General features: G+C 51.3%; 9 protein-coding genes across 9 annotated transcripts; 4 read left to right on the top strand and 5 right to left on the bottom strand.

The window, feature by feature from the left end:
• Positions 1-81: 81 nt before the first annotated feature.
• N7515_006829 (phosphatidate phosphatase App1 family protein) lies at positions 82-1,338 on the top strand (the record flags this gene model as incomplete). The annotated part of the gene is made up of 1 exon (XM_056667573.1): positions 82-1,338. One exon carries the CDS (start codon positions 82-84, stop codon positions 1,336-1,338), a length of 1,257 nt encoding a protein of 418 aa, XP_056521169.1.
• Positions 1,339-1,763: 425 nt separating this feature from the next.
• N7515_006828 (uncharacterized protein) lies at positions 1,764-3,830 on the top strand (the record flags this gene model as incomplete). The annotated part of the gene is made up of 1 exon (XM_056667572.1): positions 1,764-3,830. One exon carries the CDS (start codon positions 1,764-1,766, stop codon positions 3,828-3,830), a length of 2,067 nt encoding a protein of 688 aa, XP_056521168.1.
• A 399-nt stretch (positions 3,831-4,229) lies between these two features.
• On the bottom strand, positions 4,230-5,498 carry N7515_006827 (GOLPH3/VPS74 family protein; the record flags this gene model as incomplete). Its single annotated transcript, XM_056667571.1, has 3 exons — positions 4,230-4,825; positions 4,898-5,144; positions 5,226-5,498. 3 exons carry the CDS (start codon positions 5,496-5,498, stop codon positions 4,230-4,232), a joined length of 1,116 nt encoding a protein of 371 aa, XP_056521167.1.
• A 933-nt stretch (positions 5,499-6,431) lies between these two features.
• acpA (acyl carrier protein) lies at positions 6,432-7,214 on the bottom strand (the record flags this gene model as incomplete). Its single annotated transcript, XM_056667570.1, has 5 exons — positions 6,432-6,439; positions 6,492-6,530; positions 6,593-6,641; positions 6,708-6,788; positions 6,996-7,214. The coding sequence occupies 5 exons, from the start codon at positions 7,212-7,214 to the stop codon at positions 6,432-6,434; spliced, it is 396 nt and encodes a 131-aa protein (XP_056521166.1).
• Positions 7,215-7,509: 295 nt separating this feature from the next.
• N7515_006825 (NuoI/complex I 23 kDa subunit family protein) lies at positions 7,510-8,347 on the top strand (the record flags this gene model as incomplete). The annotated part of the gene is made up of 3 exons (XM_056667569.1): positions 7,510-7,775; positions 7,883-8,148; positions 8,217-8,347. The coding sequence occupies 3 exons, from the start codon at positions 7,510-7,512 to the stop codon at positions 8,345-8,347; spliced, it is 663 nt and encodes a 220-aa protein (XP_056521165.1).
• Positions 8,348-9,089: 742 nt separating this feature from the next.
• N7515_006824 (putative 60S ribosome biogenesis protein Rrp14) lies at positions 9,090-12,061 on the bottom strand (the record flags this gene model as incomplete). The annotated part of the gene is made up of 6 exons (XM_056667568.1): positions 9,090-9,607; positions 9,646-10,567; positions 10,686-10,772; positions 11,224-11,326; positions 11,492-11,714; positions 11,836-12,061. 6 exons carry the CDS (start codon positions 12,059-12,061, stop codon positions 9,090-9,092), a joined length of 2,079 nt encoding a protein of 692 aa, XP_056521164.1.
• A 2,211-nt stretch (positions 12,062-14,272) lies between these two features.
• N7515_006823 (uncharacterized protein) lies at positions 14,273-14,737 on the bottom strand (the record flags this gene model as incomplete). The annotated part of the gene is made up of 1 exon (XM_056667567.1): positions 14,273-14,737. One exon carries the CDS (start codon positions 14,735-14,737, stop codon positions 14,273-14,275), a length of 465 nt encoding a protein of 154 aa, XP_056521163.1.
• A 733-nt stretch (positions 14,738-15,470) lies between these two features.
• On the top strand, positions 15,471-17,126 carry N7515_006822 (uncharacterized protein; the record flags this gene model as incomplete). Its single annotated transcript, XM_056667566.1, has 1 exon — positions 15,471-17,126. The coding sequence occupies one exon, from the start codon at positions 15,471-15,473 to the stop codon at positions 17,124-17,126; it is 1,656 nt and encodes a 551-aa protein (XP_056521162.1).
• Positions 17,127-19,905: 2,779 nt separating this feature from the next.
• Positions 19,906-21,096, bottom strand: N7515_006821 (mitochondrial 37S ribosomal protein uS2m; the record flags this gene model as incomplete). The annotated part of the gene is made up of 3 exons (XM_056667565.1): positions 19,906-20,717; positions 20,789-21,001; positions 21,078-21,096. The coding sequence occupies 3 exons, from the start codon at positions 21,094-21,096 to the stop codon at positions 19,906-19,908; spliced, it is 1,044 nt and encodes a 347-aa protein (XP_056521161.1).
• Positions 21,097-21,159: the final 63 nt, after the last annotated feature.

The raw sequence follows: 21,159 nt of genomic DNA, 5'->3' as shown, positions 1-21,159 counted from the left end.
CGGATACATTGGACGACTTTATCTTCCACATCTATACCTAACAAGAACCGATACATCCAGAAGAGTACTTGCTACTCAACCATGACGTCCCATAAACCCCACGGGACAGTCCCCAGTCCCATAAAGGAGATCCACAAAGAAGCCGGAGTCCACTCCAAATCCCCGATTTCCGCAATATCGACCGAAAGACGCGGCTCCTCATTCAGTCGTTTCATCGCATCCCTCTTCGGCTCGAAGAACCCTCTAGCGCAACCAGCTTCCCCACGCAATAACACCGTCTGGCTACTCGACAACACAGCCTACCAGCCAGTAAATGACAGCACAGACGAGAAGCCGACGCACTGGCACGCGGAAGTCGTCGCCTGCATCTTTGAATCAGAAAGCCGAGAAGACGTTGGAAAGCTAGTCGCCTCCATCGCCGACCACATCGGACTAGACGGGGAGGTCGGCGCCGACGCCGAAGCCCGCCATCGCATCGAACAGCGCGTCCAGCCATTCCTCAACCAGATCTCGCCGTCGCGCACGGTGACACTGCAAGTTCCCGTCTCCCGAACACAGTCACACGGTCTGGGTCCGTCCGACCGCCACGGCATCATCAGCCAGACAATCGACATGGGGGATGTGAGCGTTGACGGGATCCGGGATGGGACGGTGTTGCGGCCGCGACTGCGGGATTTCGGCGACGAGGCGGTTGTCATGAGTACGAGGTTTGCGGCGCCGGAGGGATGGCTCGTTATCTCTGATATCGACGATACGATCAAGCATACGATGACGCTGGAGCCGACTGGTGTGATGCGGACGACGTTTGCGGATGTGCCGAGACCCGTGGCTGGGATGCCTGAGTTGTATAAGTATGTCGATCGGGAGTTGAATCCGACGTGGTTCTATCTCTCGGCGTCGCCGTATAATCTTTATCCGTTTTTGCATGATTTCGTCGATGAGCATTACTGTCCTGGCACACTGGTGCTGAGGGATTACTCCTGGATGGATATCACGGGCTTGATCAAGTCTTTCACGGAAAAGACGCAGGAGTACAAGACTGAGCGTATGGAGAGGATTCATCGCTGGTTCCCAAGGAGGAAGGTGCTTTGTATTGGGGATTCGACGCAGAAGGATCCTGAGGCTTATGCCGAGATTTATGCTCGGTATCCTGGGTGGATTCATGCGATTGTCATTCGCAAGGTTACAGATGTGGCGCATATGGAAGAGAAGAATCTGCCTGAGAGGTTTGAGGAGGCGTTTAAGGATGTGCCGTCGCATCTTTGGACGGTGGCTGAGGATCCGAAGGAGTTTTACGATTTTGTTGATGGGCTGGGGATGGAGGAACAGGCTTTGTAGATAGTACACAGCACAGTATAATGATCTGTACATAGTTCGGGCTATTTGGCAGTCGAGTAATACATCTATTATTAATCTGGTTTATTTCGCTGACTGTTCTGCAGTGTATGTATAAGCCAGCCCACAGCCCATGTTCCGAAACCAGTCCCTACAACCAGGTCAAATCATGTCAAATACACAGTACCTACCACCCCGATAGAATAGCCACAACATCTAGCCATCTTCCATCTTTTGCGGAATTGACCGGAATTCGTGGCGAGCTAACCCTAACATACGTCAAGGTTAGGGAATGAGCTCCGATCTATAGACCAGGGGCAAAAGAGAACATAGCCTCCACCTCCAACAGAATATCTTTGTACAGAAACCCATTGAACATATTCAGCATTGAACATATTCAGCATTGAACATATTCAGACCAAAACAAAATGCATTACCAAGAACCAAGTTTCATGAACATGCAATCAGACATACCCCCAACGCAACCCATCGTGGAGCCCGACAAGAAGCGTCGCTCAGAGGTCTCACCACGCGACTCAAACGACATACAAGAGCCAACAGAGCCAACCGAACCAACACAGTCCACAAATCCCCCCTCGGCGCCTAGAAAAAGCATCCCCAAGCCCAGCTCAGGCCTAAACGACTCCCCCTTCACCCCACTCTCAATGCGAGCCCTCTACTACGCCCCCTCAGGAACCGACATATCCGACAGTATCCCCGAAGGCGAGATAACCGACTGCCTGACCCCGGACTCAACCACAAGCGTAATCCGCAAAAAAGGAACAAACCTCGTCTTCGACACGGGCTTCCCAACACCACAGCCCACACCGCAGCAATACCTGCTGAAAGTCTGCACAGCAGCATTCTGCCACGACGAGATCCGGCTCGCGGGACTGCTCAATCCACCAAAGAAAGAACCGCAGATCCCGCTGCACAGCATCTGCGGCACGGTCGTTATCACGCCCAGTGAAGACGATGATAAAGACGAAGGCCCGAAGTTCAAGATCGGCGACATCGTCTTCGGTGTCGTGAGCTATACGCGCGATGGCGGAGCTGCAGACTATGTCGTCGCGACGGAGGGTGAGCTGGCGCTGAAGCCGGGGAACATTACCGTTTCCGAGGCGGCGGCGCTGGCACTTCCGGCGTTGACGGCTTGGCAGGCGCTTTTTCGGTATGCGGGTCTTGATCCTGATCTCCCTGGTGGGTTAAATCCGGATGATGCGGCGTTTGGGAGTGGTGGATTAGGGTCTGGACGGTGGGTTTGGCAGCGAAAGGGGAAGGAAGCCGTGCTGGGAAACAGGGATTATGGGTACGGGGCACGCAGGAGTATGGCTAATGGCGGCATAAGCGGGAGAAGTAGTGGACTGCCTGCTGGTAAGGCGAGCGGAGCTACAAGCGGAATGGGTAGCGGTCGCTGGGTTTGGGAGTGGAATCGTGGCGGGGATGCTCCAAAGGATGTTACTATCGGTGGCAAGCCCACCGGCGTTGATATCGATAACATTCCTCCTGCAGCTAGTGCGACGGATACCAATCTGCCTAAGCAGAGTGTGCGTCGCGAGAACCTCAAGAGTCTCGTGACTGGCAACCCGAGTGGAAAAAAGGCTGCTCCGCGGACTGCCAGTACGCTCGATCCCAATCCCAAGAAGACGGTCCGTCGCAATAGTTTGATCAACCTGGTCAAGGGTGGCAACAATGGGGCTGGGGCCCGTCCTGTCGAACCGCTCAATCCTGCTGCTAGCATCAATGCTGCCGCCGCCGCAGGCAGCAGCAGTCGACGTGATACTTTAGCCAAGATCGTCACTCCTGCCGTTGAACGGGCTGGCAATAAGATCGAGAAGGTAATGGGTGTGAATGGCAACGGAAACGGCAAAAACAAATTCCCCAAGATCCGGGTGCTGGTCACCAACGCTCGAGACAACGATATCGGTCGTATCGTGGTGCAGATTCTGCGCGCAGAGTCCCTCTTCCCTCAACCTGTGCGTCCGTGGGTGTGTGTGACCTGCACGCAGGTCGAAGCCGAGATCCTTGAGAAAGACTGGCAGGTTGATGAGATCATTATCATCCCGCATCTTCCAACGCCCGAGGAGTGTGACATTGGGAAGGTCTTCCGTGCGCGTCGCTGGCCGCCTGTTGATATCGTGCTTGATTGTGCTGGGGATGAGGTGTTCCAGGCGGCTCATGCGGCGGGGGTTGTTAAGGATTACGGGGCTGTGTTGACTGTTGTGGATGGGAAGGTTGCGCAGCAGTCGCCTTTGGTTCCTGAGAAGGATGTTTTGGGAGAGAAGAAGCGTGGTATTAAGAGCCGGTTTGTGCCCGTCAATCCTGATGGGCTGGCTTTGGAGAGAGTTGCGGAGTTGGTTGAGGAGAATCTGGTCCGGGGGAGGGAGCTGAGGATTGTTGATCTTGCGCGTGCGACGGATCTTTTGGCGGCTGGTGCGGCTGGGACGGCGGGGAGTCGGCGTGGTGGGATGGTCGTTGTTAAGGTCAATGGATAAGTGTATAGTAGTTAGTTAGGGCTTGTAGTTAAGATATATGTTTGTGCATTCTAATATAGAGATATCAAAAGTAAGCAGACAAAAAGCAGTGGGTGTATCAATTTGAGACATCAGGCCGGTAAAAGCCATAGAGAGCGACTTACACAATGCCCTAGTCAATAAGCAGGTTCAAGAAAAGAGAAAATAAAAGAATAAGACACAGGGTGAAGTAGATCAAAGCTGACGACCCCATAGAAAACAGGGCTAACCTGACAATTCCGTAGAAGCAAACCGAAGATGCTCTGCCCGAGTCCTAACTTAAGGATCTTAATGAACAGATAACCCTGAAGTTTTGTGGCCAGGCAAGAGAAGAGAAAGAAGTCATGGAAAAAAAAGACAGTGTATTACGCGGTACATCCGTTAAAGTAAAGAATCAAGTCTGGTAAAAACGCTCAAGCATGCCGCCACAATCTGTTTGTGAATTAGCGAAAGGACTTTCATCCGAGTTCGAGCGCAGCTTACCTCCATCTGAAGCTCCCTGTCCTTGTTCCGATTGACCTCCTCGTTCACAACCTGAGCCAAATTGGCTCCAATCGCCTGCGAGCCGCCGGCCCTACGAGCAAATGGCCATTGGGAATACTCCGCCAACAATTCATCCACCTGTGCGAAAGCTCTCTCGCGAGCCTCATGGCTCATGGTGACTAAGGCGTTCTCGAGCACATTAGCGGCGTAGGCAGCGCAGACCATGGTGATCGAACGCAGGTATCGGTATTCTGAATCTTCAGGGAGCCACGGACTGGGAGGGATAATCACAGTACGGCTGGTGCAGATGTTGCGCACCCGTCGGTGAAGGTCTTCTTTCGCGCCGCCGTCGGCCACAGGATGCGTCGCCATATCGAAGAGAAGGAAGTTACGCTTTTCCGTCCGGAGAATACCCTTGTCCACCAGGCCCTTGGCCAGTCGTTCCCGGACTTGCTTCAATTGATATCCGATCTTCATCAGGTTCCAGGTTTCGCCTACAAAGCAATCGGGGGTCAGCAGGCAAGTCAAAGTTATCACCCCACTAGTCTCCTTTGGGCTTATCTCACCACTCAGCAAATCAATCCATGAGTTGACACTCATCTTCTCACTTGATTTCATCATCTTCAGCGTCTCGTCCAGCAAGACCTCCCCAGTCAATGTATCGTCGACGACCTCGATGATGCGGTCGGCCAGGGGGAACCGTCGCCGCGACGAATCCTTCTGCATGCTTATCCGACCGCGGAGCGCGAGCTCAATGACGATACACCCTCGCAGGGCGTAGGAGATGTTTTCATTCCAGAAAGACAGATAGCCCTGTTGCGGCGCGGGCGCGGAGTCAGCGATCGGAGCCGAGCAACAAACACAAAGGACAGATATCCTCCGTCAAAGGCTCACCTGTTTATCCTTCAAGCCCAGCAATAAAATATCCTCCATCAGGGTCAATTTGGGCTGCTTGCCCCGTTCCTCGTTTTCGCTGATGTCGCGGGGGTCAAACGCGATCTTGTGGCCATTCTCTGCATTGGTGAACGAAGTCTCGGGTCCGCGGTTGTCCATCGCAGAGCCATTCCGTGAGATTGGAGATGACACTCGGCTGTCATCTTGTTCGTCTGCGCCAGCGACTCGACCGGCGCCTCTGCGGCGAGTCAAGCCCCCGGCTGGTGAGGCCATGAGATCGGGTCGGGGTGAGCGACGGGGGACGAAAAGGGGTGAAGAGGGAATATGGTCAGATATGACCAAGACCTCGCCGATCTATAGAGGTTGGAGGGGGTGGAGGATTGTGGTTGAGAGATGTCAGAGGGACCGTGTAGACCGAAAGTCTGCGGGTTGAAGTGGGACTCTCGGTGTCAGGGGAAACCAGGGACCGAGTGGACTAGCTCAAATGATTTTAATCCTTTTTATATCAAATTAGACCCGCCTTAAAAACATAGGGGGCAAAAGGTGTGGGAATTGAGAACAAGTGAGGGAGAAAAAGGGTTGAGGGTCAAAGTCAGTTAGTTCGCCAATGTGGCTCTTCCAATGCTTAAACGCCCGACAACGTGCTTGTAACGTTCTTGCGGTCTCTTTGTATGGCCTCATTTTTCCCCCAATCTGGACTTTAGGTCAGCATATATTAACTAACATTTTGCCCTAACTAATTAGGATCTATGTACTGCTATTCTTTAAATATTCGCTAAAAGATCAAAGAGCGTACAACAATGGCGACATCAGACTAACAGGCACTGAGCGAGGTCATCGATCCAGTCGCACAATGAATCGACAATGGGATATTCCGTGGATATGAAGCTACGTAACTAGTAACTAGTACACATTACATACTTGCCTCGATCTCTATATGTAACTCAATGGGCAGAACAATATACCGATGACCGGACAACCATCTGGTACCAAGTGGTAGCTGATAGCGTGGATAATAATGCCTCAAAATTGCATGAATTGCATTCAAATGATGTACACAATATAGGAAAGAAAAGCACTGGCATGTATTCAGACAACGAGGCAGATCAGTGAAGGGTTACTATATAGCAACCCTCGCTGAATACCAACATCCCGATCTTTTTCTATCCGATTCTCCAACCGATCCCAAGTGATCAAATTAAGTATTTAGTGGGCTGTAGAGTCGTTAGCATGCAAACTGGACCAAGTGCATTGAAAGCCACATACCATCGGGCTGGGCCAGGATGTACTCAACAGCCTTCTCAACTGTGCACGATATTTGAGTCAGCTTTGTTTAGCAAACACATCCTCCAAAAGCCATAACTTACCGCTGTGGATCTGATCGGCCTCCTTATCGGGGATCTCAATGCTGAACTCCTGTTGTAATGGTTAGATATCACCTGATACACATTGGATGTTTCCCGCGGGAAAAAGGGCGCCTACCTCCTCAATGGCCATCACAACCTCAACGGTATCCAAGCTGTCCAAACCGAGGTCGTTGGAGAAGTGAGAAGCGCCGTTGATCTGTAGGTCAATGTTTAGTTGATGAATGCTTTCGGTTGTCTCTTCCGTCGCTGATGCTATGTGAAGCTCATGACCGTGCATCCGAGATGTTCACTGACCTTGCTAGCATCGGAAACCTGACCATCAAACAATTCCTGTCAGCGTTCTTGTCTTTTCCATTTCTAGCTGATGAAACGGCCAGATAACCGGAAGAATAATATGACGCACCTTGTCGAAGTTCTTGAGCAGGTTGACTATGCGGCCCTCGGCCTCAGTCTTGCTGAGACCGGCAGGGGCGGAGTAGAGGCGGACACCCTGAGCGAAGCAGGGAGTGAATTGAGGAACCTGAGCAGCAATGGGGGAGCTGCGGATGTGGAAGGGAGCCGGGGTCTTGATGACACGGGGGGCGGAAGCCTTCAAGGAACGGGCGATGGCGGAGCGGAACATGATGGAATAGATTGATCGGAGTAGCGCAAAGGCTGAAAAGATCTAAGAAAATTGGTATCACAAGGAAAAAAAGGTGGAGAGCAAAAGGGTAGAGATGGGGAAGACGGCTAAGAGGAAAGATGTGAGGTCGCGCCCAGCAAAATCCTGCGGGCCAATCAAACCCGCCCGAAATGAATGACCTAAGCCCGAAACCTGCAAACCACCACAATCTGCGACTTGCTCCCCTTCCACCTCCGATTGATCCTCGATCCTCCACTCGCTCCCACACACCCCCAATTCTCACTCTTCTCTAACCATGGCCACCACCCGCTCGGTCGCCAGGCTAGTCGCCTTCCGTCGACCAACCCCCTTCGGCTTACTGGGCTCGACCGCAAACTTCTCTACCTCGACTTACCGCGCAGCAACTCCAGCGGGACCCCCTCAGGCTGGCTTCCGCCTGGCCCCGCCCAAGCGCTGGGATCAGGACTCCGAGTCTGCCTTGGACAAGGCCAGCAAATACTTCCTCATGTCAGAGATCTTCCGCGGCATGTACGTGGTGCTCGAGCAGTTCTTCCGACCACCGTAAGTCCTTGTCCCACACAACCTTGCCGGCGATGCGGACCGCAGTCCACGAATATCAAAATCGCCTCAAAACATACTAGTTGACTAATTGCCTCGCCTCGCTTTAGTTACACCATCTTCTACCCCTTCGAGAAGGGTCCCATCTCTCCCCGTTTCCGTGGTGAACACGCCCTCCGTCGCTATCCCACCGGTGAGGAGCGCTGCATTGCTTGCAAGCTCTGCGAGGCCATTTGCCCGGCCCAGGCTATCACCATTGAGGCCGAAGAGCGTGAGGACGGAAGCCGCCGGACGACCCGTTACGATATCGATATGACCAAGTGCATCTACTGTGGCTACTGCCAGGAGAGTTGCCCTGTGGATGCCATTGTGGAGAGTGAGTTCCAATACCTTCATTTCACTTCAGTGGGCATTCGATCCAGGTTACTAATCTATCTTTTTCAGCTTCGAACGCCGAGTACGCCACTGAGACTCGCGAGGAGCTTCTTTACAACAAGGAGAAGCTCCTTTCCAACGGTGACAAGTGGGAGCCTGAGATTGCTGCTGCTGCCCGTGCGGATGCTCCCTACCGATAAACCATTTATTACCAATCTGATTGGCATCGTCGGCACAATAAACATGCTGACAGCAATACCCACTCAAGAGACACCCATTGTGTCTTGAAAAACAAGAATGATTTTTAGCCCATCACACCACTGTACATAACTCGCCCCCGACTTCGTTATCATCTTGTACTAGGCGATTCCAAAGGGAATGTCCTCCCCTGGGATTTTGCCTCCCTTGTCCTTTTTATCTCCTATGTCATGGAATACAGCAGTTCTATTCCACAGGTTGACTGTCCAATCTTAACATAAATATGATTAATCCCGTCTTACGTCTGCACGTACTACGTAGTACTTCTCTGCCCACCTATGAGGTGTCATACATGTACATCAGCTTCAGCATTATCAGGTTACAAGCTAAGATAAGAGACACGTGGAACACAAATACAGCTCGATAAGAAAATGATATTGTATTCACAGATAAATCAAATCGCTACCGATGCTGTCATGCATAGACATAAATTGACGGACTAAGCTGTCAAAGACACAAAACGCAAACACCAGGCACCTTGATCTCCGGACGGATATTTCCCAGTTCAAAGTCTCAAATCACTTTTTTTGTTGGTTCGGGGGCTTCTGTATGCAACCTTGCCTCCAAATTCATATGGAAACAAAGACCAGTTCAAATGGTATGCAGGGAGAAACGAAGAATTGAGAAGATGGGTTTATGTAAAAGCAAGCGAGAAATGAAAGATTAAGCCGGATAGAAGCTCATTTATTTCTTCTTGCCACCTCCCTTGAAGCTGCCCTCAAATCCAGGACGAGACTTCTTCTTTCCACTGGAGCTGGACTTCTTCTTGCCACCCTTGGTGCCCTTCTCATCCCGGCGCTTGCGGAGATTCTCATCACGCTTGGTCTGGCGCTTTTCCTTGGCGCTGGCAACTGTGTCGATGCGGTCCCTCCACTCGCGCTCGGACTTTCTCTTCGCAGTCTCCTTGCGCTTGAGGGCCTTCTTCAGCAGAGAGGTATCGTCGCGAACACGCTCACCGTGAGCACGCTTCTTGGCGTTCAGCCACAAGTCCTTATCCTCGAGTTCGGCACGCTTCTCAGGGTCCATCTCTGCAAGGCGGGCCTTTTTGGCTTCAACGGCCTTGAGCTGGGAAGCCGGGTCACGGGCACCGTGGGCCTTTGGCTTGTCGCGCACGGTGGTTGCACTGGCATCTGTCTGCTGGCCATCTGAGAACATGACGCGGCCGAAAGCGAAGTTGTTGCTGGCGGAGCCAACTGACTCGGCTGGGGAGCGGGGGATGCTAGCAGAGATCCGGACCCACCGGGCGAGAAGCGGCGGGCCATGGCCTCATCGTTTTTCTTCTCTTGCTCAATCTTGGCCTTTTCACGCAGCTCCTTTTTGTGTGCTTTTCTTTGCTCGGCCTTTTGTCGGCGGGCTTCAATGAGCTCTTGGCGGTTGCGTGCAGGCTTGCCGTTGAGTCCATCTGCATGGCGCTTGGCCCTGAGCTCATCCAGACGCTTTTGTAAGCGCTGCTTCAGCTCTTCGGGTGTGTGCTTGAGAGGTTTGGGCTCAGAGGATTTGGCTTCGGTGGAGGTGGAGGGAGGAACAATGGAGGAAATGGAGGAACTGCCGGATTCGGGATTTGAGGCATCGAAATTGGGGGAGTCTGTGGTAGATGAGGCAGAAGAAGGCTCTTCCGGTCCAGCGTTGAACTCGATAGAGAAGCCCTCTTCGACAACACCGTCATCTTCGTCGTCATTCTCTTCATCCTCGGACTCTTCTGTGTCTTTGGCCGCATTGCCGTCAGGCTTGGGTGCAGATTTTTCAGAAGTTTCAGATGAAGCCGTAGAAGCCTTCTTGTCCTGGGATTTATCCTTCCGAGCAGCATCCTTAGCCTTCTTCTTCTCCTTTTGAGCGGCCTTCTTCTGGGCCTTCTTTTCTTCCTTGAGCTTTTTCCGTGCCTCAGCCTCTGCCGCCTTCGCAGGGTCTGATTTATCAGCCTTTTCAACCTGCTTCTGCTTCTTGAGGTTGGCGTTCCCGCGGTTCAATCCTTCCCTGGGGGCCTCGGTGCCCAACTCTCCGTCTGATGAGTCGGACTCGAGGGTGCCGTCCTCCCGCTTTCGTTTGCGTGCATTCTCATCCATCACGTCCTTGGCGGTTTTAGCGTTTGCTTCGGGGTTCAGCTTTGCTCGCTTCGCTTCGCGGGCTTGTTCTTTGGTTTGTTTCTTGCGTTGCCATTGATCCTGTAAATTCGGGTGATGGTTAGAAAGATTTCTTTGGGATGAACGACACAGGAAGAAAACAAGATTGCCCCCAATCAGAAAGCGGTCAGATTGACAAGTGCAACAAGGGCCTACTTACACTTGTATCTTCCTCGCCATAATAGTATTTGGCGGGGATCAAAGACAGCAGGCCGTCAAATGCCTGCGCATGGCTGCGCAGCCGTTCCTGGGGGGCAGTCAGCTCGCAATCCCTGCGGGGCATTTTCCGAGTGCACAAACCTCGATATCATCCATGATCTTTTCCCGTAGACTGAAATTGCAATCTGGAGGGGGAAAGCTCGATAGTCAAGCGCAACGAAAAATTTGGGGGGATGAAATCTTGGCGCTACAATTGTCTCCGCTTCGGCTGGTTCACCGCCCTCACACATAAATTTTGCTGGTGGGTCCGTGCGTCAATAGCGAGGGTCATTACTCCGTACTCCGTACTTGATGGATTGTCGTTTGCTTCTATTGTTCCCTTTACCCATTGTATTTCGCTTTTTATTGATCCCATGTCATCTTCTCTGTCTTGCCACAACGCGTCAACGCCAAACTCATGAGCCCACGAATACCACAAATATACACTCAACAATGACAAACAAGGTCACAGTATTTCCATGTCTTCATCTTGATCATACTTGATCCACGAGGCCAGGCCGGACATCTAGTCCAGGGCATTCCTCGCTTTTGACATTCGTCACATTGCCATATGGCCAAGGATCGGTCCAGATGAGGTCGTACCTAGAACAGTTAGCGCAGGAACCAATGCATGGTGGATGTCTAGCCCCTGCTCAAGAGAGTTGCGAGCCGAATGGTCCAACCGTCCAAGTAGCTTCATCTGGCACACCTGTACAAGGCGAACCTCATGCTAACGTATCAGAACGCAAACAAACATCAATTACTCACCTATCTTCCGGATACTCAATTGGCTCCAGAGCGCCGAGCTCTTCCTCGATCTTATCCATCTTCCCATGCCGCCATGAAATCAAAATGTTCCCTGGGCCATCATACGATCTCACTGTCCCCGCCACGCATATAACATCGTTCCGCTTGCAGTGTGTGTCAATCGTGAGGCCGAGATCATCAGCGAGGGGCAGAACAGTCTGAAATGCTCGGCGATGTTCGCCATCTACAAACAGAAAACATTCAGTCAGCCATGTGTATGGAACGCAATCTGCACTGTGCCTAGCCTCGACACAGCGGTATGATGTCAAGCACAGTGCGATATCCGAGGCTCGTTGCTAACCTACCTGGTGTTACGTGCGGTGCCATAATATATCCGATGTCATATCCAGAGCCTGCCCCAAAAACGTGTCGCAGACACTGTGCTCGTTTGATCCCATCCGGGGTTAGACCATGGTCCCGTGGATCTGCAGGCTTCTCGGCGTGTCGTATCAAATAGACCGTCGGATGCAATTCAGCTGATGCAACGCCGAGACAGAAGGATAGAGCTGACAGGATCGACTGCGATAGCATTTTGCCAGTATGTCTATATAGCACGAGCCTGGATCGCTAACAGCCAGGAAATGAAGCAATGGGAACAAGATGACGGCTAAGTGAAACTCGATAGAAGTGCGGAAAACAAACAGCTGCAGAGAGATTTCTAATTCTCTGTCGATCGGGTGGATACTCGTGGCTCTAGATACACAAATCCAGGGCAGCCATGATTATTGTCCCCCAAGCTCACCAAAACAAGAAAACAGGGCTGAAGCTTAGAAAAGCAAAGAGTGGATCAGCAGAGCAACGTTCCAATGATCATCCAGCAGCAAGGGCGCCAAAGCTGAAAGGGGCATAAAGTGCTGGAGCTGCTGGTGTTACCAGTTACCACTGCATGTTCAGACCACACTGGTTGGCTGGATCATGCTCATCAGTTAACTACAGGTGGGCGGTTGACGAACTACACGCAAGTGTTCGTTCAACGAGTTCCATTTCGGCGATTTGATTGGTCTATCAAATTATGCATGTCCACTGTACTCCGTTGATCAGCTTACGAGGGCAACATCTGGTAAATCTTAGTGGTCTGTGCTATGTAGCAGAATAACACCGCCTGCCGGAACAATGTTAGTTTGGTGGAGACCTCTCAGGCAGTCCAAGGCTGCACCTTGTTCCCGGCGCCCGCGTCATGATGCGAACTTCTGAATCTCGTCACGAAGCCCAACATGTCAAACACCCCCGAATCTATCGATGGCGACAACCCCGAGCTCTCGATCACTATTCACTACTGCTTCTGCCAGTCAATTCAACAGTTGTTGGATGCCCCTGTGCCTGAGGCATCCCATTTAGATAGAACCCAGCTAGTTCGCCTGCTGTCTCTCTCTCTTTCTTCCTTCTCTTCAGCCATATGAATACATACAGATTTTCTCCATAGGACCATCATTTTCCCATCTGCATTGCATTCATATGAAGAGTCAACCCCAGTTCAAAAAGCACGTTTTCGGAGCCATACAGAATGCCTTAGATCCACAAGTCTTGACAACACTACGACCAGACCAATACTTCGGTATATATGTCTGTTCGGCGCTCTAGGTACCTACGTAGCATCGCTCCTCAATACTCTCAGAAGGGCTTAGCCGTATAAAGGCCTGTTAGCTAACAGTACGGTTGAGAGAGTCCTTTGTGTATCATTGAAAGTTTCATTCCGTGCAGCCCTCGAGTCGAGACTTTTCGTTAGGGATACACCTAACTACCTATCTCACCTCTCGTTAGATAAGTCCGACAAAACGTGGATTAGGGACCTATAGCCCGACGGCTACAAGCAACGGCCATCAGATTCCGTTCCATGCGCACATCATACCTTACCGGAGATTTGGTGTTTTTTACAACCATTTGAAAAACCATTAGTACAGAATAATTGTTTTTTAAGAGTGTTATCATAGTCAAAATTTAAAACATGGTCTTCAAATGGTTAACAGAAATACGGTGTCGTTTCACCCAAAGGCAGATGTCATGAACGAACCGCCGGGTGGCACCTAAATTCACGCCGTGCTTACTGTAACGAAGAAACGTGGGTCTTGATCCTCATAAATCTGCATGAGGTCGAGACAACTTATATGCACCTGTACGTTGCGGATTTTCTCTGCCAGGTGGGGCTTGCCTATCTGGGTGGCCACCTCTGCTCTAAATACACAATGATGCAGATAAAGACGGAATTTGTCTGCATGTTTAAATGGATGGAAGTTGCCTGCATGTCAGACCTTGACAGTAATCTTCGATTTTTTTTTTAATTTCTGGTAGCAATACACTACAGTCTTCCCTCGTGCGAGGCTTAGAGGGTGACAACTTCACCGTCCATGTTCAGGTACTCATCCGCCATAATATCACCCCAAAACTCTTCCGAGATTTCTTCACCCTTTGGCCTCTAGGATGCGCCGAGGAATCATTCGCAGGTTAAGTCTGTCAATGCATGAGGATTGCCCGAACAGGACCCCTATCTGCTTGTTCGGCATTTGCGACGTGGGTACGATAAACGCCGCAGCTTGACTAAGAACCGGGTGGTCCGAAAGAGCAATTCTGGTCTCAACCATGACAACCAAACCACCTGTCGATCGATACGGATCATGGACTGGTTCCTTCAGGTACTGTCGGAACTCTTCCGAGAGGAGGTCTTCCGCGATAATGGTTCGATGGGCCCCCGTATCAAATACCATATCTGTCTCGACGGTGTATTTGGGGTCATCCGGTTGGCCGTCAAGACCCTGTAAGACAAGTTCCACGGACAGTAGGAATATATCTGTCGAGTAATCCCGCCTCAAGTGAGATGTACGGCTGTCGGAAGTCCTCTTGAGCGGCCTCACGAGCCATCTCGCGTAGACGTTTACGAGCTGATTCCGTCGGGGGCGGATGAGGTTGAAGCGTTTGGATGTCAACATTCGATCGGATCGGTAGCCCAAGGCCACGTTCCAATGGAAAATCCGACGGCGTTGACTGTAGGGCCATTTCTCGAAGTTGTCGACGGCTTCCAGTTCCTGGAGGCATGGCTATGAGCGGTTCGTCGATGTCCCCCAGAGCGGCTTCGGCGGCTTGGATAGCCGCCCGCCACGTAGTGCGAATAGGAATAGTGACTGAAAGATCATTGTGATGTCTATTCATCGAGAGGGCGACTTCTCGGAGGAGGTCTCGTGGATGCATCGTGACGCTCACTTGCGAATCCATGATTGGTCTGCGAGATGAAATTCCGGTGGGATTCCGTAGGGATTCCGGGAGTTTTTCATGAAGTTGTAAAGGAATGGCGGCTACCTACTGCCTAGTACCTCCGTGCTGCGACTCTCCATGAGTTGGCGTCGGCTTAAAATCGTCTTCAACAGGGCTGGCAGGAGTGAGAAGACGAAGGCGCTTCTTTTCGACCGCGGTAGCCGCAGCGCCGTGTAGAGATCGGCGTCTTTTAGCACCGGCCATGATGAGATAGAGTCAGAAATCTGGCAGTCAAGAAAATAGGGTCAAAGAATGCATACCTTCCGGTGTCTTGCTCGAAAGGCACCTTCCGCGATAACTAGTTTCATAAAGGGGAAGTCGCAGTCATCCGTAGATGGAGAGCCCTGCCTACCTGGTAACCTGATATAGGAGGAGATGGAGTCTATGACGGATGAGTGACGAAGATAACACAACCTTCTTTATGCCTCCAGGGTCGTCTAGTAGGTGGAAATGGGAGATAGTAAGATCACATGACACGTGAGGAGCCTATTACAATATTATTACAATTACAGAGAAGGCCGTCTACAGGTTCGCACCTACTGTTCGTACCTACCTGGCATGCTCGTACCTCATCCATCATTCACCAAGCCCAACCTGTTTCACCTGGGATCTGGGACTTCCATCTCACTACCAAGCTCCCGCTCCGACTACACTGTACCTCGCACTTCCTTCTCCTGCCACTCAATCTACAACCATGTCAGAGATGGCAGGAACTACTATCAAGCCGGACAACTCTGACGACTTTTATGCCGTTGGCTGCCGGACTGGCACCGAGCAGGATCTATCCAGCCGACAATTCCTTACGCATTGCCCTCCCGACGTTCCGCCTCGCCACCGTATCCTTGCTCTTCTGGGAGTTACGGACATCGACAATATGGCGAAACCCCAGGAAGATGGGTGGTTCGTGTCCGATTTTTACCTATTTCACTACCTGTTCTCGCGGCCACTCCCATCTCAGCCCCAAATCTGGATGACATGCGAGAAGCCCGAGGACCTTGTCGCAAAGTACCAGGAGTATCTTCATGGTAGCTCACGTCATACCCGACGGGTGGTGCTGGATCGCGCCAGACTCCCGGATATTTCAGCAGCCGGGAATATACGACATGTGCAACGGAAGGATCTCGTGGAGCGATATCTTAGCACGCTTCGTGCTGAAGCTGCCGAAGCCACCCGGAACCAGGAGCATCTTATGCTACTGATCTTTGCTCACGGTACGGAGGCCCATGGGCTTGAGGTTGGGGGTTCAATTCTCGAAATGAAAGACCTTCTTCGGACGCTCCAAGGAAAGTCCAATGTCACCCTATTTAGTACCTCTTGCTACTCCGGCGGCTGGCTTGTCCGTCCTGACTTGAACAACGTGCAGCTTCAACCTGCACCCCCGAGGCTTGACACAACGGCACTCCTATCAGCTGGTCCAAAGACGGTGTCGTTGTCATGGCCCGCAAGTGCTAGCGCCGGAAGAGTCAGCGGTAGCTTAGCCGCGACCGCACTGTTGAACTCTTTTCTGGATGCTGAAGATGAGGTCGCTCAAAACGGATATCATCCGACCTATATTCAGCTTGCCAAGTCGGTCTATGACCATATGAAGACGATGGGCTTGACTGGACAGAAGCAGGAGATCTACTTCTCCGCGGAGAACGACGAGTGGGAGATGAGCTATCAGGCTCGTCTCGGTCTGCCTCTTGCCGCATACAGGGATAAATGGTCATCCCTACGACAGGTCCCGCCATCCTCAGAACCATCAAGCAGCTCGGAGGTGGCGAAGACTGGTGGGAGACGCCATAAACGACTCCAGTTCCTTGCCCGAGAATACTTTGCAGCTAAGCCTGGTGTGGATTCAGCCTCCCCTAACGTTAGTCTACATTATTGCCTCAGAAGCATCCTCAAGGGCGAGACATACACAAAGGAGAAGATGGATGGCCTGATCGAGACTACCGCTTATAGGCTGGGATCCATGCACGAGGCCAACTATCTTAAAGATCAACTGGGACTCGACTTTCCCTCTATCTTCGAAATCGACACTTTTCCTGGGTTCATTGCAGAGACTTGGGACCCAGAAATCCACTCAAAGACTTGGCATCTACTCTTGCAGCGGAACATTATCACCAAGCCGATTGGAATCCGTTTCTATTCCAAGCCAGTGCAGTATCTCACTATTGTGCTTGTTAAGTCCTCTACGTCCTGGGAACAAATCCAAGAGCTAGTAGAGGTCATGGCCGCCAAGAAGAAAGGCTGGTATCGGTTCATCTACAAGGCGTGGCTGGGAAACCGTGTTGCTAGTGATGAAGGGCTGATGAAGAATGCACGTGCCTTCAAGGAGGCCATGTCAGACACCAGTCACAGCAGCTGAGTGACTAGGTGGTTAACAATCCTGATTGTTTATCAGGGTGCTTATGTCCCACCAAGCTCAATTGAGTGGATTTCTGGGTCCCAAGTCTTTGCAATGAACCCAGGAAAAGTGTCGATTTCGAAGATAGAGGGAAAGTCGAGTCCCAGTTGATCTTTAAGATAGTTGGCCTCGTGCATGGATCCCAGCCTATAAGCGGTAGTCTCGATCAGGTCATCCATCTTCTCCTTTGTGTATGTCTCGCCCTTGAGGATGCTTCTGAGGCAATAATGTAGACCCAGATTGCTTGTGATGGATATTTTTAGTACGCAGCATAGTTAGCGTCAAGAATCAACAAGGTACGGACATTTCGTGAGCGTATAGTCTAATCAACTTGGAAGATCTTAGATCGCGTCTTGTCTTTAGGGTGGATGGATAGTGAATAAATTGAATCTCCTGAATCTCTATTTGTGGCGTCTCACGCGGGAGCATTTCATTACCCTTTCCCCTGTTCTTTTCTTGTTACTCCTTCCGACGCTAGTCTTCCCCAGCCCATAATGCCTTCCATGCCTTATCTTATAGGTGCCTTCATTCGCTTGCGCCCCAATAATGGCCTGTCCTCTGAATCCCTGTTAGTCCTTGGACTTAAACGGAATGCCGCAATGAAGATTCAATGAAAAGACGCAATCGTCCTACCTTACGGCGATTGCCAGATTTTCCAAAGCAAAACAAAAAAAAAGCGAAAAGACATCTCTCCCTCGGGGAATCGAACCCCGGTCTCCCGCGCTTATCGGTGTTAATGACAAGCGGAAATCATCACCACTAGACCAAGGAAGATAAGATGGCTGAGTTACTGCTCGGCCACTTGGTTGGTTGATGGAATAACCTGTCATTTTATATTCTACCAGGGGGCTTTGGCGCCCCCCGGACCCCCAGCCTCAGTTGCTGAGCGTTGGCTTTATCTCAATCCGTAGGTAATTTGATTATCTCAATCCGTAGGTTATTTGATTATTTGATTACATATATGATTAAATACATTAGATAAAGACTCTATCGCATACGGAAAACGCGCGAGGGTGACTCCTCCGGAGATGATGGGCCTGAGGACGGCGAAGGGGTGCGAGAGGGTGGCGGCCTCTCGTGGAGTGGCTGAACTCGATGGGGTGTTGCTGGGAGGTGGAGGGCAGGACGACGCCTCGAAGGCCGGAAGGGTAACGTCTGAGATATTTGGCTGCCAGACGGTGGTGTGACCGGAGTACTCTGCATGTCGAGCTGAAAGAAATGCCCACGCAGTCTTCAATTTCGAGACACGCAAGCGAGAGGGAAAGGTTAGGTGAGGGCAAAATAACGTGACATTAGAATCTGTGATTTCAGGACCGGTATGCATAATGCGAGACTCCGCATTCACTAATCCACGTGACTCGGATTCCATTCACAATCTTTGCTAGGGCATTAAGCACTCTTATCTCCCATAATCACAAACGCTTCACCTTCTCCCATGATCGCCAAATCATCTATGAACAGGTGTGAGACTAGAACGGCTTTACCGCACAGAGAGTTGGCTTCTCTCCAATACTACCTTGCATGGCAACGTTTTCTACCTGATTCAGAGTGCATTTCATCTCCGTTTGCAAAAGCAAAAGACGGGAGTAGAGGCCATGCTGCTCGGATATTTGTGCTGGGTCATAGATTGTTGATGAGCCGCCTATATGTTAACGCCATTACATCTGGAGCCTAAAGTCCACGTTCCCGTTGGGGAAATTTCCGGGGTTTGTACTCGACCGGAGGGATGCATATTGAGATTATATTGACCACACCGGACTTTGGACAACTCCCTCGAAGATAGAACCGGGAGATTAGATTGCATGTCATGGTTTTGGATAATACGCATGACATCGCAACATCCCCCCAGTACACCAAGGTCATATCAGCAGTTGGGGTAAGGAGATAGGTAACGACTTCATTGACAGCAGTCACCATATGACGAAAGCTATTCCAGGCTTGGCCTCTTACTCCAACTGCCAGCGCCAAGATACACTTAACTCTAGTGAACTTCCATTTCCAGGTAAAGTCTGGAGAAGGCTGATATGGGCGCATCGCCATTGTCCCCGGCGGGCCGGCAAAAAAGCTCAACATATCTGGCATGACTGCTGTTGATTCCAAAAGCTGTCTGCGATCCACCGCTGGTTCCGATCTGGCCAATGGCTCTTGGAGAAGGGATATGGAGATGGAGGTTGATCGGGTTGGGGGACGATGCTGGTGACCTGCAGCATGGCAATAATCGCAGCTTACGTATGAAGTCTCTCTGCCGTATTGCGGACATACTCGTTAGTTCTGTATACAAATCCAACACATCGCTATTACTTTGATCATGATTTTGGCCTAATGGTATAGGTAGCGTCTTGCACACTGAGAAGTGGTGGTGCCGCGGTGCGTGGTGTCGAGTACCGTAATGGCTCGCAGCTCGCAGTGTCAATTTGTGTACGCTCTAGGTAAAGATAAGCGGCTGCTGTTGCAAATTATAATATGGGCTCGTTGCTGTGAGTTTGTCCACTGTGCACACAGACTCAACACATGAGCGTTATAGGTGGACATAAGGTGGTTGGAATACTACTGTGTATACTAGGACCATGACCATCCAAGCCGATTCAAGTAAAAAGAACCATAATTGAGTAGAAGTTGTTAATACATATGTCAACACCAAGACCTGGAATCATCTATACAGTACAGAGACCCGTCGTTTCAATGCAATCGACCGGATACCAAAATAACGAAAATGCAATCTGACAAAGAAAGAAGGCACCTATTTCTTCTGTCCCTCACCACCAGGAGGCTGACCCGTAAACGGATCAAGATGCAGCACCTCAGCCTTGATAGGCTGGTAGGTAGTGCGACCCTCCTGCGCCATCTTCAACCGACGCGCCTGACCCGCCTCACCAGCACGACCCAAAATCCCCGCAATAAGACAGGTAGCCCGCAGACTGTCATCGTTCGCAGGAATCGGGTAGGTAACGCGCGTAGGATCCGCATCAGTATCAATAATACCGATAGTGGGCACATTGTTCAATCCACACTCATGCAGCAGGACAACGTTCTCAAGAGGGTTAAGACAAATCACCAAATCAGGCTTGAGAGACGGCCGATCCGCAAGATCAGCCTTGAAATCAGGCAACTCCTCATCCAACGCATTGACAACCTTCGTCTCGCAGTGGCCGAGAATCTGCTCGCCGTTCGTCAGAGAACCGGGGATCCACCGCTCGAAAATGTGGTAACCCTTCGCCAGCTCGGCGGCTTTGACCACAGCCCGCTTCTGGCCCTTCCGCGTGCCGGCGAAGAGAATCAGTCCGCCGCGCGCGGCAACTTCCTCCACCACCTTCGCGGCGCGGCGCAGATACGCGGCCGTCACATCCAGCGAAATGATGTGCACACCCTCGCGGATACCGAAGATGTAGCGCGAGTTCTGCGGGTTCCAGCGTGAGGTCGAGTGGCCCAGGTGGGTTTGGGCTGCGAGTAGCATTTCCAGCGAGATCTGGGATGGCTTGGGAGGGTTGCGGATGACATTTTCGGGGTCGTAGAAGGTTCTCACGGTTGTGCCGAGCTTGCTAAAGTTCTTTCCTGAAAGGGGGAAAAGATACCATGTTAGTTGGTGCATTTCAGGAGTTTCCGATAAGGATTTTGCGGCTCACTATGCGATTCTTCCGCTGCGATTTCTTGCTGTGCGGATGTGTTGGCCCCTGCTTGCGCCTGCACCATCTCGAGGAGGGGATTTTCCGGGCGAGTAATCTCATCCTTGGGACTTGTTTGTACCGCCTGGACCGGTGTGACTGGTGTTTCTGGCAATGTCGATTGGAAGCGACTCGAGACCGGGGCTCGTTGGCTGAGAGCAAGGAGCTGGCGGCCTGTGGATTTATGCTGTTAGCAGGAGCGTTGAATGCAGAATATCAGCAATTGAATCACACTCACTCTGCCACATACAAGTCCTCCGTATAATCATTTTGGGAATGCTAATTGCAGATGTGTTTGGCAGGAGGTTACTTGGGGATATGTCCGCTCGAAC

Source organism: Penicillium bovifimosum (genome assembly GCF_028826915.1).
Source record: "Penicillium bovifimosum strain IBT 22155 chromosome Unknown utg000005l_segment0_segment0, whole genome shotgun sequence".
In the NCBI taxonomy this organism is placed as follows: Eukaryota; Fungi; Ascomycota; class Eurotiomycetes; order Eurotiales; family Aspergillaceae; genus Penicillium; species Penicillium bovifimosum.
The sequence above is the reverse complement of the archived record's forward strand: the minus strand, read 5'-3'. Positions and strand labels throughout refer to the sequence as shown.